The 16710-nt window shown below is 39.5% G+C and overlaps 1 protein-coding gene across 1 annotated transcript in view; it reads right to left on the reverse strand.

Moving 5' to 3' along the window:
* Positions 1–1984: 1984 nt before the first annotated feature.
* The window catches only part of gdap2 (ganglioside induced differentiation associated protein 2), a 40061-nt gene continuing 25335 nt past the window's right edge, over positions 1985–16710 (reverse strand). The window contains exons 12-14 of the mRNA XM_069663075.1: positions 12717–12771; positions 11758–11901; positions 1985–5374 (exon numbers count right to left, since the gene is read on the reverse strand). Of these exons, the coding sequence (XP_069519176.1) occupies positions 5333–5374; positions 11758–11901; positions 12717–12771 (241 nt within the window). The 3' untranslated portion in view covers positions 1985–5332. The remainder of the gene's footprint in view (positions 5375–11757; positions 11902–12716; positions 12772–16710) is intronic.

Consider the following 16710-nt stretch of genomic DNA (forward strand, 5'->3'; position numbering starts at 1 on the left):
GCAGGTTTTGAAGAGGGCTCAGTCTTGTAGTCATGTATGATTTTGTGCTTCCTGTTTTACATGAAGTTTTATTGTAGGATATTTTGTACCCTGTATTTTTATATCTGTTTTATGGTTGAGTTTGTTTTGTACTGTCTCTTGTGCATTTGTCGTTGATTTTGTGTGTTTTAAAGGCCCATCCGGGGATGGACGATGCTGTAGTGTGTGGCATCGGTTTACTTGCTTCATACTTGTCCCGATACAAATAAACATTAAATAAACTCACGAGTAGTAATACTCAGAGGGGTGCCTCAGGGTGGCCTAGGCCCCCCCTTTGAAGTCGAGGTGAAATGAAAAATGTCATTTTAATCCTTTTAGATCACATCCCCGGTAATATTGTGCATCTATTTGACAATATGGGACAAAACAAATACAGAAAATCCATTTCTTCATATTCTTATATCAAAATCCGATCTTTTTTTTCCCCGGTAAAAATACATTTCACGCGTGCTTACGTAAGTTAGCGCTAAACAATTTCAACCAATCAATCTGCAACATTTAGCCGCAGAGCACCAAGAACGCTCGATCAGTTAGCTAGCTACTGCGCTGTGGAGAACGTCTGTCTACGCCCACTTCTCAACGATCAAATCAAATCCCTCTAATGATATGTCCCGCCTGCACGTCCTGTTTATAATACGTCACGATACGGAAGCTAGATACTCTCGAAATGCCGTTTCAGCTCGACTTTAAATCTGATTGGCCACCCCAAAATCCTAAACTATGATTGGCTATTTGCCTTGTCAGAGGCGGGACTTATGTTAACATGAACTGTTTGGGTTTGTGTCGCGACAGGCTGCCAGCAGCTTCCTTTGCATTTCAGTGTGGCACATTTCCTTTAGCACTTTCAATTGTTACTCTGGTCACACATCGTGTTTAAGGCCTTAAAGCATTCAGCTTAGAGGAAAGGGTTAATTAAATGCTCTTCATTTGCGCGTGTGTGTGTGTGTGAGTGTGTGTGTGTGTGTGTGTGTGTGTGTGTGGACACATACTTCCAGCCACCCCTGCATTAGTCAGTGCCTCAGTTGGGCCTCCCCAGTCAAAAAAGTGTGGACCTGGTAACACCCTCATGACCTCTTTACTTTAAGCTGGTTGTGCTTTTGTACTTTTAAGATAAACTTTTAAATGACGTTTACAGAACTTTCATTATGATACTTGTAGCCTTCTTAGGTATCAAAATAATTACTTTACCAGTGAAAAACTGGAAGCACAAGTAGATTGTTTTGTGTTTCATGGCTTTGTAAGCTGCCTCTGCTGCCAGTTTCACTCTGATTGTTGGTGCAACAGTTGAAAGCAGGTATGAAAGGTAAGAAAAGAACATGAGTGAGTTCAGCATCCCTGAATCTTTGTTCATAAAAGGATTTTGTTTACTGAAGTTAAGGCAAAACTACAATCATGACCACGACTCTATTCTTCCCTCCTCGTTACCTTTCTCTAAAGTCCATCAAACCGTCAGAACAAAGCAGCCGACTGCAGTTGCAGTTTTGCGTCTTCTTCCTGGAAACAACCACGCTGAAATGTTTGAACTCGGCCGCAGAGGGATCCATCCCTACAAGGAAACTGTATTTTAGGATTCTCAGAAGTTTGGCTGCAGCTCAGGCTCAGAGCTCTCCAACACGTTTCCGTGGCTCCTCAGATTTTTCTTCTCAAATATTTCAACAGTTTCTTTCTCTTCATCACCTATCAGCGGCGGTGATGGATTTTATTTTCCCATGTGGCCGGTTTAATTTTAGCGTAGTTAATGTGCACAGTATTCATGACTGATGACTCTTCATTCTTCTGGATTATCTTTGCTATAGTTAAGAATAGAGAATTATTCAAAGTGGGGTTTTAATAATTCGACTAAAGGTAGATTTTACTTTTAAAATGAAGCATTAACTGTGAAAATAAAAGATAAACACAAAGTGCAACTTGAATGCAACAAATCTGACAACCTTTCGTCGCTGCCTGTTCTTGAGCTTTATTGTCTTTAAGGTTCGCTCTTCACCGAATTAAAAACTTCTCACAACAAAAAACAATCGTTATCTAAAAGGACGATAAGAACATTCAATTAGTGCACTAAAAAACACCGTTACAGAGGAAAATCATTTTAATCAGGGTATAAAAACAAACAGAACAGGAAGTGTGAACACCATTGACGTCACTTCCTGTAAATCTCAGAAGTCGTTGACAATCAAAAATCGTTCATCACTTTGAAATCATACAAAAGAAAATGTACATTTCCATGAAGTCAATATTTGGCTCATTTATGTACATTCTTGACAGTTCGGACAGTAATGTTTATGCTCAAGAGGGAAACAAGATTTAAGAGACGTGACTGGAGTCAATCTTTCACCAACTCATTGTCATGTTCAGACGTTGAACCTTTATTTTGAAGGGGAAGTTTGTCAGCTTTTACTGCATTTTCTTTACAGGTTGATTGGTTATTTATTGATTTATAATCGAGTACAGCAATCAAGGAAAGCCTTAAACAACTTCCTTACAAAACCCAACAAACATGTAAGTTACAATTTGAGGACGTTTTCAGCTGGTGTGGACAGGCTTCTGTGTCTCTGTTAGTGGGGACGTCTCAGAGCTGAAGAGCTGAGGGAGGCCGATTCCTGCCAACAGAGCTGCTGAGACTCAAAGATGTGCAGATTTTAGTCGTTCAGACGGCGTGTGGAGAAACAGCAGACAGGACCGCGTGAAGACAGAACTACACGGTCAAACAAACCCTACATTTACTGTGATGGTGTTGTCCTGGAGTACCAGACATGCTGGGTTTGCTACTTAACGACTACTTGAGAGTTTAGAGAACCACAGGAATGTGACAGGACGTTTATTTCGGTAGATCTGATTTGCAATCGCCCTGATAAAAGGTAAACTCCTCAGTGTGGAAGTCCAAGTTAAATCAAACAAGTGAAGATGCAAAATGTGCAAATAAAACGAGAAATAACGAGCGAGAACAAAGAGCCACAAAGAGAAGGGATGCAATTTTTAGTGCATAAATTGATTGAAAAAATGTTAGCTTACTTATTATTCAATTAATTAAAAAAATTCTCTAACAAAAATACCAAATATTTCCGTTTTCTAGCTTTTCTGTATCTTACATGGTAAAAAACTGAATGACTAAATGACCAAATCATTTATCAAATAATAAAAATATTAGTTACATTCCTAGGTTCAACTAAACATTATTTCCATACACTACTAATCTGCTTAATATTTTTAAGACTAATCGATTGATAATTTTGTCTATAAAGAGTCAAAAAAAGTGACAAGTGTATGAAATGAGTTTGATAATCTCTCTCAATCTTTGCAATTATTTTCTTTCGAACAACTAAAAATGTTTCCACAAATCATCGAAGCTTGAAAAGAGGAAAAGAAAAATCAGCTAGTGTTACTGTGAGAGTGAGAACGGATGGAGATAGCAACCTTTTTGTTTGTGTACGCTTGTGAGTGAGACATCAACAATTAAAAAAACGAGTGAAGCGAGGAAGCAAAGCAGCTGAAAATAAGACAAAACTTAACGGAACATTTGAAAGACATTCAGACAATAAGTTAGTGCAGTACGTGAATATTAACTCGTCTTTTTATATATCCTCTCCCGACCTCGAGGTTCAGAACTGTGTTCATACAGCAGGAAGTTGTGTCTGCAGACAGGAAGGACGTTGAGCGTTACAAGTAATCCGATTTAACAAAGGCCAACTACCCTCACACAGACACTCCCACTGAATGAGAATATGTGCCAAAACTTATGATTGAACAATGAACTGATTTTTTAAAATAAATCTATTTATTGTTTCATCTATAAATGTACAAACAATAGTGAGAAATGCCCCGTGACGTCCTATATGAGCTCTTTTCTGTGCAACCAAACATCTGAAACCAAAACGTGAAAAAAGAAAAAGCAGCAAATTCTCACGTTTAAGAAACGGAAACCAGTGAAACGTTTTTGCACCTTCTGCTGAAATAAGTCAAATGATCAAACTATCGTAAAAATTATTAAAGATTTCCTGTAGATTTAATTATTGATTATTGAATCGTTTCAGTGTATTTTTTTTTACAAGGGAGTGACAAAAAGTCAAAAGTTCCATTCCCTGCTGCCTTCAAGACACACCAGAAAGTGGGAAATTACCAACTTCCTGCAAAGGAAAGGCAACAGAGAATCCAGCAGAGTTCCGACTCAATGTGGAAAACAACGAAAAAGATGTGTGTGAAGTTATCTGACGTCATGTATACAAAGATTGTACATTGTTTATGCTGAACCAGTACATTCCATTTTGTACACCTTAAATCCACTCAGAGTTTTTGTGAGGATTTAAAGATTAAAGAAATTGGTAAACCTTGTGGGAAATATGCTTACTGGCTTTTCTGTTAAGGGTTACAAGAGGGATACCACTATCATACCTGTGTGTTAACATGAAGCTAAAGCTAGCCCGGTTCTGTTCAGAGGTAAGAACACCTTCAAAGCGCTCAAACTAACAGGCTAAACTTTATGTGACATGTACAGAAACCAGCATGTTGTGGTTATACTGAGGGTTAGCTGTTAAGATAATTGACTCCCAGGTGTAGATTCATATTTATAGGAGAAATATGAAGGTGAGGTGAAGATGTTCTGTGTTACCTGTTAGCTTAAATAGACATTAGCTGTTGCACAAGAAGCAGTGTTTTTTTCAGGCGTTAATTATTCTCCCCTGGGTTTTCCCGCTTGCGACCGCAGGAGAACGTAGAGGTTGTTTTTACGACATAACAGGTGGGAATTTCCAGCTTTTGCCTGAGTAAAACGCAACATTAGTCTTTACTTCACCCGTCGTTTCATGCCGTTCTTCGTGTTGTGGTCCAGAATGAGACGGGAATCCAGACAGACGTCATGTTACTCCAGCATTTGAAGAGTCTGACAATATTCTGAGACATGGGCGAGGACGTCTGATTACGACCACACGATGGAAAAGGCTTTGAGCAAACTGTCAGACGTGACATTAAGCTTCATATTTAGGGATTTTTGAGGAAACTGCTGAATAAGAACTCCCAGTGTAAGGCATAATCCAGAAACCAAACCAGATCCACAAATAGTCTGTGGTGCGAGACAACGAGCGCTCACCAGGCCTCGTGCTGCTAAATGTGGGCTGAGACTGTTAATTTTGTCCTTTTGGCCGAAACAGAACAAAAGAAGCGTTTCCCTCACTGCGGTTCAGAGCTTTAAGAGGAGGTTAGGAGTTCAGACCACACTGGAAACCCGATGTCCATAAACTGCTTCCATTTGTAGGACTGACAGCACCTCTTAAACCCAGCAGGGAGGTCTGATCGTCTCCTGTCACAGACCGGAAGACTGGGAGGGATTTTGGGGTCCATTGATCTGAGATAAAGAAGGAAAAAAAATCCAGGTTAACAAAGTTCAAACCTGTTTTAAACATTAAGAAGCTTTGTAATGACCTTTGTATCACATTGTTCATCATTGTTCATGTGTAACCAAAGTTTACGTTGAGTTTTAATTGTAGCCCAAACAATGATCTTTTCCGAAACCTTACCAAGTAGTTTTGGTGCTGTAAACGAACTGAACTGCGACTGTTTCCCAACGTTGAACATTAAAATGATTGGTTAGGTTTAAGAAAAGATCATTGTTTGGGTTAAAACAACAAGACAGAGCTGAGATGGTGGTTCACACGGGACCTAAATTAAAGTCCTCTATTTAACCCTTTCATCTCCACCTAAATGCAACCTACGTGGACTTTTCACGCACGAAACCTACAGTTAAGAACGAATACGAGTTGAGCAAATCAAGGGTCACCATCTAGACACAATCGTGGAAGAAATATAAAAAGCTCATTTTAAAAGGAAACACAAAGAGAACCTTTCTTTTTTATGATGATTATTTGGTAACTATTGCAAAAAAACCCCACTAAAATCACACACACTGGTTCTTTGAGAACCATTAAACTTGCAGTAACATATTGTGGTAACTGCAGGTTAAATATCACCTTAAAGTTGATACAATGTTGGTTAAATGTCACCTAAAAGTTGATCAAATGTTGGTTAAATATCACCTAAAAGTTGATCAAATGTTGGTTAAATATCACCTTAAAGTTGATCAAATGTTGGTTAAATATGACCTAAAAGTTGATCAAATGTTGGTTAAATATGACCTTAAAGTTGATACAATGTTGGTTAAATGTCACCTTAAAGTTGATCAAATGTTGGTTAAATATCACCCAAAAGTTGATCAAATGTTGGTTAAATATCACCTTAAAGTTGATCAAATGTTGGTTAAATATCACCTTAAAGTTGATCAAATGTTGGTTAAATATCACCTTAAAGTTGATCAAATGTTGGTTAAATATCACCTTAAAGTTGATCAAATGTTGGTTAAATATCACCTAAAAGTTGATCAAATGTTGGTTAAATATGACCAAAAAGTTGATCAAATGTTGGTTAAATATGACCTTAAAGTTGATCAAATGTTGGTTAAATATCACCCAAAAGTTGATCAAATGTTGGTTAAATATCACCTAAAAGTTGATCAAATGTTGGTTAAATATCACCTAAAAGTTGATCAAATGTTGGTTAAATATCACCCAAAAGTTGATCAAATGTTGGTTAAATATCACCTTAAAGTTGATACAATGTTGGTTAAATATGACCTTAAAGTTGATCAAATGTTGGTTAAATATCACCTAAAAGTTGATCAAATGTTGGTTAAATATCACCTTAAAGTTGATCAAATGTTGGTTAAATATGACCTTAAAGTTGATCAAATGTTGGTTAAATATCACCTAAAAGTTGATCAAATGTTGGTTAAATATGACCTTAAAGTTGATACAATGTTGGTTAAATGTCACCTTAAAGTTGATCAAATGTTGGTTAAATGTCACCTTAAAGTTGATCAAATGTTGGTTAAATATCACCTAAAAGTTGATCAAATGTTGGTTAAATGTCACCTTAAAGTTGATCAAATGTTGGTTAAATATCACCTTAAAGTTGATCAAATGTTGGTTAAATATCACCTTAAAGTTGATCAAATGTTGGTTAAATATGACCTTAAAGTTGATCAAATGTTGGTTAAATATCACCTTAAAGTTGATCAAATGTTGGTTAAATATCACCAAAAAGTTGATCAAATGTTGGTTAAATATCACCAAAAAGTTGATCAAATGTTGGTTAAATATGACCTAAAAGTTGATCAAATGTTGGTTAAATATCACCTAAAAGTTGATCAAATGTTGGTTAAATATCACCTTAAAGTTGATCAAATGTTGGTTAAATATGACCTTAAAGTTGATCAAATGTTGGTTAAATATCACCTTAAAGTTGATCAAATGTTGGTTAAATATCACCAAAAAGTTGATCAAATGTTGGTTAAATATCACCAAAAAGTTGATCAAATGTTGGTTAAATATGACCTAAAAGTTGATCAAATGTTGGTTAAATATGACCTAAAAGTTGATCAAATGTTGGTTAAATATCACCTAAAAGTTGATCAAATGTTGGTTAAATATGACCAAAAAGTTGATAAAATGTTGGTTAAATATCACCTAAAAGTTGATCAAATGGTTGGTTAGTTGATGAGAGAAATATCAGGCTCTTTAGCTGTTAAATGCTGCTCTATGTTTACCAGCTAGTCTCTAACTGTTTTCATTTAAAGCCAAAACACCATGACAGTGGTTGCTGTGAACAAAAACAGTAAAGTTTAAGAAATAAACTTTACTATTAAAACTCAATATAAAGCACAATAAAGCTCAGAGGAGGTGAATGTTTCCACTATATTTAAAAAATATATGTTTTGCTTTGTAGTCGTTTAAATCTTCATATTACACTCTGAGGGCAGAATCCTCTATATTCCATTTCTTCTTCTTTCACTGATCTTTACTCACAGGTTTTATCTGATGTGTGTGTGCGGCATGAGTCTTTTCTCTGAACTAGGCTTCCTTTTAGTGAACAAATGGAATCATTATTTCCTGGAATATTTCCACTGGCACCATAATTCAGCCCAGCAGACGAAACTATTTCTGGATAACAGAAACAGACACGTGTTGATATGAATGTTATTGCCCAGTTCATTGGCTGGCTGCAGTGCTAAGAAAGGGGGAAATGCAGCGTACTACAGCTCTAGAGGAGGCCTGCCCACTGTGCTCACATACTGACGGTTAAATTCCCAGCAAGAGAACTATAAATAAGCTCTTGACGAGCAAAGTGATGAAATCATAATTTTTACTTACATAACATTTTAATATTCAACTAACAATTATAAACCAAATAACAAACCTAAACTCTGACAGATGTATTCAAGTGTATTTTCTCAGCTCTGGCTATCTTTACTCTGTATTTTATTAAAGTTAAACCACACATTCCCTTTAATTTATGTGTTGTTAGAAGATTAAAATCAATGTAAATATGGCTGTCATAAGTTTTGTTGCTGGAATACAAACATAGTGGAACTACTTTCTGCATCTATTCCTACTAATTTTGCTGCTGTTGGCTGAGGCAATCTCCTGGTGCAATTCCAAAACTTGTTGCATATTACGAGCACATACATAGCACAGTAATGTGTAAAAAAAGCCCTGAATGACTCCTTTATTTAAGGTTTTGGGATGGCCAAGCAAAAGACTCTTTGTACACAACCAGCTGTAAGGTCAAACATGTGGATTTGTCCATGTGCAGACCAAGTGACTAAAATTGCTTCCTTTCAAAGAGGCTGATGCTGCACTGCTGAGCACGTTTGTTGTACTATATGAATAAATTGCATCTGACTAGATACTTTCCTGATGCTGCGTGAGGTTCCAAAAGTGCAGCTTTCACTACTTTTGAACTGTCATCGATGTTCAGAAGAATCCCCCGAGGATAAATACATCGACATGTCTCCACTGAGGAAATTTACATTGTCCTTTAATGGAGCTTTATGTGAATCCTGATACAACTCAAACTGAGCTAAAAGGCTTCAGCTTAACTTGCCCAAAACTTGATCCTCACCCAGAATCTACCGTACGATGAAGGATGAAACCCGTATTTATGCCTTTTACCAGCCAACGCAAACGACAAATCACCACAAAGTCAAAATACAGGCAGATGAATAAAAACATGACCACTGGATCTTTTTTGCAGCCAAGGATCTGGACATGAAAACCTTTCTGATGTCCTAATTTGCCTTTTTTTTTTTTTAAACAGCTGGCTTGAATTCAGTACAGTCACGGGCCTCAGTCTGGTCTTCCAAACATTTCTTTTGTCCTTTTTTCTTCACAAGCTGCTCTGTCTCACAGGTCTGTGCACAACAGTGAAGCTGGGAAAGCTGGTTTAAAGTACAGAGTTACTTATTTTTAACAGCACCAGAGCGTTGTTAAATCAAAGGTTTGATAGCCATAAATCATCTTCACATCAGAACCCTACATTTCAAAGGAGAATGAACTCAGAATATCCTGAACAATCTCACTTTAATTGAGTTTGTAGGCTAACTGATTTATTGGTGTCATTTATTTAAATGCACACACGCACAACAAGAAAGTCGTTAGTTGATTGTTGCTCAGTTTCCCCTTCTCTGGTTTACATCAGCAAAAGAGTAAAAATAAATGACGGGACAATTCCATCTCTGCTCTGCTTCTCTACCTTCAAAAAACTGCTGATTAAAAGTGCTTAAAATAAAACACACATGGTTTCAAACTGTTTCTGTGTTTAGATTCGCCATGTGAAGACAAAGGGAAGTCAGGAGTTGGGTTTTCCATTAAAACACAATAAGCTGGAGAGAGCATGCGAGGCTCAACTGTATGCAATTCAAAACACACTCTCGTTTCTCCCGCCACCTGGACATAAAACACTGATCATCAGAAACACAACAAAAGGAGATACAGACACTAAAACTTCACTTTACACGAGGAAGTCAGTCACTTATTACACGTGGTACAGATCAGGGGCAGATTAATTCAGGATATGTTGCATAATAATAATGCATACGCCATTCTCCACATAAACTAGTGTTTAAGAAGAACGTGTGGCGAGAAAGTGAACGCCTCATGCATCATGTTTTCGGGAGATAGCTACAAGTGAAATGATCAGGTGGACATGACATATGCAATTCAATGAGAGACTAGCCTCAGAGTTATGTTGTCCTGTTTCAGTGATTGTGCCCTTCTACACTGCGGACTGATGAAACTCAAAGGCCCGTTTTTTTCTTTACCCTGAATTGTGAAGCAGTTTGTAAAGTTAGAATCAATATGAGATCTACACATTTATCAATGATCAGCCCTTCTGATGTGTAAAAACTATGATTTAGATCTCATTGCGATGACCGTTTACAGATACATATGTGAGGAATTAGTGGTGCACGCACTATAAATAGCAACAGCCATGCCTAAAGACAGTGTTTCCAGTGCATACTCTCAGATGGGACACAGTTGGTGAAACTGAACTCTTGAATTTGTTCTGTGTTGGGTCAATGAGCTAAGCTAAAGGATGTGCAAGGGCATTTGTCCATCCATTTTTGGCAACTTAAAGGGCTAAAGAAACTCTAGTAGAGTAATAGTTCCATCTATCCATTATCTTCTGCTTATCCGGGGCCGGGTCGTGGTGGCAGCCTACTCAGTAAGGTGACCCCAGCGTCCCTGTCCCCAGCAACATTGCCCGGAAAACCTCCAAAGGGACACGCCCAGGAGGCATCCTAACCAGATGCCCGAACCACCTCAACTGGCTCTTTTCGACGCAAAGGAGAAGCGGCTCTACTCCGAGCTCCCCCCGGATCTCCGAGCTCCAGACCCTATCTCTAAGGCTGAGCCCAGACACCCTCCGAAGGCAACTCATTACGGCCGCTTGTATCCGCGACCTCATTCTTTCGGTCACTACCCAAAACTCGTGACCATAGGTGAGGGTTGGAACGTAGATCGACTGGTAAAGCTTTGCCTTCAGGCTCAGCTCCCTCTTCATCACGACGGTCCGGTACAACGCCTGCATTACTGCTGATGCTGCACTGATCCGCCTGTCAATCTCACGATCCATTTTACCCTCACTCGTGAACAAGACCCCGAGATACTTAAACTCCTTCGCTTGAAGCAGAAACTCACTCCCCACCCTGAGGGGGCAAACCACCGGTTTCCGGCAGAGAACCACGGCCTCAGACTCAGAGGTGCTGAGTAATAGTTGAGATTTATAAAACAAATGCAGCTGTACACCGCTATGTAAATCTATGAAATTCATGCATACGCGTATTTCTATTCTTGTTTTGATTAACGACTTAAAAGTGTGCGCTCAATGTGTTATTTATCTGGCCCCAGAGTTCTTTAAAGCTGCAAACTTTGCAAGTTACAACACAAGGTAAACAGGATCTTTTGTTTCAAATTTAAGATGTTTTCCAGTCCCTAATTGGGTATTTTGGACAAGACAATCGATACGAGTGGCTAAATTGTTTCTGCCAACATCAACACCCTGAAAGTGTTGCAGGAGTTATGTTCTGCAACCTCTTTGGGAAGTTCCGGCCCGTTTATAGACGGAACATCTTCCAGAAAACATCTGAAACTGCTTTATCCGTATGAAGCGGTTCGGAGAGTCAGCTTATTCCAGTTAATTTGTTGTTACCATTGTGCTGTTGCAGACAGGTGAGCAAATTGCATGTGCACCTTTGAAGTGGTCAGGATGGTTTTGAGAGACTATGCAATCATACAATCAGTAGAGTAATATGATTACAGATTACGTGCGATGGAATCTCTCTGTGCTTGTGTTACGGATTAATCTCTGCGTATTCATCCGTGCTTTGCTGCTTACCCGGGCGTCGTACTCCAGGACAAACGGAGGGATGTCGATCTGCTCAGGTTTGATGGCAGTGAAGAGCTGCTGCAGGTTGTCCAGGTAGCGAACCTTTTCCTTTATCCCCGACACACTGAAGGTGGTGAAGAACCACGTCGAGACCTGGAAAGAAACCGTGAAAAGTGAAGAAAACTCATCGAAGTCACACTCCATCAGTTATAGACGGCTTTGATCTTATGTTGCCAAGATAATGTTCCCATAACCAAAAATCAAACAAAACTGAAGACGACTTTCTGAAACAAACAACAGAATGAGATTTAATCTAATTGGACTTTAATGATCCCAAAGGAAGCTTGGTAAATGTACTGCAACTCCCGTAAACAAAAGAGAAACTGATATAAACCAGAAGCCCTCAGTGCGCCATTTCATTACCAAGGTTGCCAACGTCTCTGGTTGTGTTGTTCTAATAACATTTAACAATAACAATACCAGTTTTTATTGTGCCTCAGCATCATGATAAACATCTAAATATATACACTGTGAGGGACAATCATGCTGATGTCGGATAATATGGCATATGAAAAGATTAGGGACGAAACTTTTTATAGAAATTAAATTGAAGCACACAATTAAACCGCTAACCGCTGTTCATGTGGCTGCAAGCACAAATATTGCAGGACTGTTTTATTGAAGTTGCACAATGCATTTAATCATTATGGCAGGTTATGTGAAATAGGACACAAGTAGAGAAGAATTTCAAATCAAAGTATTAAAACAGCAACACATAAAGAATGACACTTTTTCCACCTGATGGGTTTGTCTTATTGGCTGAAGATTGGTTGAAGTTTGGTAAAAGTGTTTAACGCCACAACAGTCCAAAACATACAGTGCCAAAGTAATTTGAAATAAAAATGCTCAAACAACTAGTTGATAAGCAGAACAACAACACAGTAACACACGTAACAATATCATCTTACCTTAGAGCGAAATGTTGGATGTACAAAGTAGAACGCCTTTAAATTCTTTTTAAACCTGCAATATGGAAAACAAATAAAAATCAGCAAGTTTACTTTGAAGAGAAAACAGCAAAGAAATCAAACAGAAGACGTATGAAAATGAGGACTATGACACAGGCGGAGCAGAAAAGATTCATCTTCAGAAGACAAGAATGTAACCCCTCCCACAGCATCCGTCTGCGTCGCGTTTCTGGTCCGTCAGCGGAGCGAGCCCTCGCCCCCAGGAAGCGCGTCTGGTCCGCAGCGCAGCGGAGCGCTGGCCCAAGCAGCAGGAGAACTACATTATCGTCACATCAATGCTAACAGAGCACAACACAAACTACAGTTCAGTTTGCACATCCGAGGTTGATTATCTGCTCATTTGGAAATCATTCTGTGATTTTTGTGCTTCTACCATGGAGGAGTACACTACGTAATATAAAGTGTTCTCGAGATTTCAGTGTGTTGATCTTAAAATAAACGGAAAAAACAGGAGTCTGTGCCGGTCTGAATATGGTGTTTTATTTTGAAATGACCAGATGCCGTATGCTGCTTTCATGTGTGACTTCCTGTTTGGAACGATCTGCTCTGTTGAGCTTGACGCGTGCTTGAAGCGGCCTCCGTCAAAAATAGACCCGGGGCGTATCTTTAGCGGAGCAGAGCGGAGACACGCTTCTGGTACGCGCCGGGGACGGACCGCGGCGGGTGCTGTGGAATCACAATCATTGACTTGAATGGGTGCGATCGACTCCGGAGGCCGCGGCGCACACGGAACGCGTGGGAGACGGATCCTGTGGAATCGACCCGGGCTATTTACCAGAACAGAATCATTATAACAGTCACAAACAAACATCCTGTGCTTAGCTTTTCATGTAGCACACCAAACTTCATACACGTGCAGGCCGATGTACTATATTGTAAATTAATGACTACGCTTGGAGAATGTTAAGACGTCAAGGCATAAAATGTCAAGGCACTGATACTGTTTTAACATGGACTTTTACTATGTGCATGTACTTTTTCTTAGTAAGTAAGCTCCAAACTAAACTAAACACAGACGATATAAAGAAGGATAATCTCTCTAAAATCTGTATTTTTCTTTTCAACCAATCCAGTGAAAAACCACAGCATGATATCCAAGTACAGAATCCCTCTTTGCCATTAACCACAAACACTGTCCAAAAAACACATCAGTGAGATAGAGTTTGATACGGAGTCAGTGGAACGCATGCTAGTGCACCCAATGATCAGTTCACAGCGCTATCATTTGAACTGTGATTAATGACTTTGCCAGCTGGATGGGAGATTTATAACCAAACTCACAGTAAGTCTGTGCGGGAGGTTCATCCAAAGTTAAATATCTCAACAATTATACACCGGATTATCCTGTCAATTCGGTGAAGATAACCATGCTTTCCAGTTTTTAAGGTCGCCCCGACCCAGACTCCTTTGGTGCCAGCACGATGACAAAAATGTGAGTGGTAAGTAATACGCAGATATGCATGGATTACCTAATGATTTACTACACCAGCAACAAATCAGTCGTGGGCAGTTATCTTAAAATATTAACTGTTCAATTCCAAATGATTTGTTCAATTGTCCATGTCGGAGCCAATGTCCGACAAATGTTCCTGTAATACACTGCAGTGGACAGCTGCTTTAATTGGACCGATTTGTTAACAGGCGGTAAGTTATAGTCTTGTACTTCACTGCACTGATCAGAACTAATATATATATATAAAAACCACCCGAAACAAAGTCCTGAACTTGTCACTAAATGTGAGCCAAAACAGTTTGGAAGCGAAACTCATTGGACTCACTTGTCTGCATGATCTCATACCCTGAGCTCAGGACCAGAGGTAAGGATTGGATCAACCCGAGAGCTTCACCTTCAGACAAACCTCCCTCTACTACAACAATTTGCTTAATTATACCCCAGGTACCAGAAGAATCCGTAAGCAAGCTGTAAGCAATTTAATTTCCCTGGCTCGTACTTCTCAATACTTCTGATCACGTACAGATAGATCATCTTTTAGCAGGTGCTGTTCAGGCAATTTTAACAAACAACCAAGATGGCTGCCGCTAATGTGGAAGTTAGTATTAAACGGACTGGATGTTAGTAAGTGTAATTTACAAATAATAAGTGTTGGACACCAGATATTCTTGCCAAACATCTCTTTATAATGTTGTCCCAGGAGCCATATTGAATAGGGGATTATGACTAGATACCTAGCTTAGCAGGTAGCTAGTCTACTCTGATTGGCTGTAGTAGGTTTTGCCTTCCAAGTTGTTTACAAAGTGAAACATCGCATTGGACTAAGACTGATTCTTAGCTACTAATTTGTACAAAAAGCAATGCAGGAGCAGCAGCATGACGGGGTGTACACTTTACAAACCAAGTCTCAAAATGTACCGTGAATAGTAGGGCTAATTGGTCGATGACATTCAGCCACTGGCAGTAGATGATGGCTTCGTTAATCGGCCCAACCCTAAGTTGTAGTGTCCAGAATGATTTAAGTCTGCCCCTCATTGAAATCGAAAGTGAATGGAGAGGTTCCGACTACTTCAGATTTCAAACTGCTCTGGCGATGCGAGGCATTCACACACACCTTAATGAAAAGGACTTTGAGACAAGTTAACTCCTTCACTTGGAGCAGCAACTCTAAAATAGCAGGGAACAAGCCACCATAATCAGGGAAAGCACCATGAACTCAGAGGGAGATGCAGACCCTAACCCCAAACACTTCACCCTTGACTGAAAACCACCCCAATGTGTGCCGGAGGTCACGGTACATTGAGGCAAGAAAACCACACCATTAGCTTTAAACAGAGACGCAATCCTGAGGTCACCAAACCTGTGCAGTAAAGATGTTTCTTTCCTAATATATGGCAGCAAACTCTAAGCGTCCTTGTCTTACAGATGGGAAACTTTCTGTCAGTCCCTGATCGATACGCAACAGTAAAACTATGGCACCAAGACCCGGACCCTCAGGGTGAGTTTCATGGCAGTAACGTGAGAATGATCCACATTTGCAACAGTTTGTATTGTCAAGCCAAACACACATTAGGGTGGTCTAGCTGGGGTAAGCATCATCTGTTCATATGAAACACAACTGGCAAAGAGTGGGAGGAATTTGATGTTTTAGTTGACAGACTAACTCAGAGGAGGATCAGGAGTACTAAACAATGACGTTAGGATTCTGCTCTGCTCCAGCACAGGACCCCCCGAGGAGCAAAATCAAAGGCTCATCTGTCGCCTCAAGAAAGTATTCATCATATCCCAAACTTAGCCAGACAGTTTTGGAAACTTTGTGGTCGAGTTTGGCTCGAGTCTGCTGGTGAGGTTGTCTGGAGCCAGAATACATCTGCAGTAAATCAATGTCTCGATTGGTTGAACATGCTGGACATGCCAGGACAAGGTTAGCGGTTCCATTGCCTGTGAAGATCGACGCTGCCACGGCAGTTACTGCTTAAGTTGTGAATCTATCGTCAGAATTAGTTTTGGCATAATGAGGCCATGTAATTCTCTCTTTTTTAAAGATTATATTTTGGGCCACTTTACACCTTATTTGATAGGATAGCTGAAGAGAGACAGGAAGCCAATGCGGAAGTGCAAAAAACTGCAGTTCCTCGAGTAGCCACTTGAGGCTCCAGAAAACAAGAAATAACATTACAGCAGGTGGGAAAATGCCCATTTTTACAGCAGAAATAAACACATTTACAGCCTGGTACAAAAAACGGTTTTGTTATAATTAGCTAATTTTATTGTTCAAGATAACTGTACGAGGGTGAATTTTTTTATAACACACCCGTTTTAATTATATTAAGCCTTAAATCATAGGGGCCGGATCACTTGATTGACAGGTGGATCCTGCTGGCTGTCTGCTAGACGTCAAAACAGTCACACCGGCAGAATCTCCTCCTGGCAAAGTCAAACTATATGTCTATATGTCTAATAACCGCTAGCTACGCTGAG

The sequence above is a fragment of the Semicossyphus pulcher genome, unplaced genomic scaffold (assembly GCF_022749685.1).
Source record: "Semicossyphus pulcher isolate SPU_LCO1_2020_fin unplaced genomic scaffold, fSemPul1.0.p SCAF_15, whole genome shotgun sequence".
Lineage (NCBI taxonomy): Eukaryota > Metazoa > Chordata > Actinopteri > Labriformes > Labridae > Semicossyphus > Semicossyphus pulcher.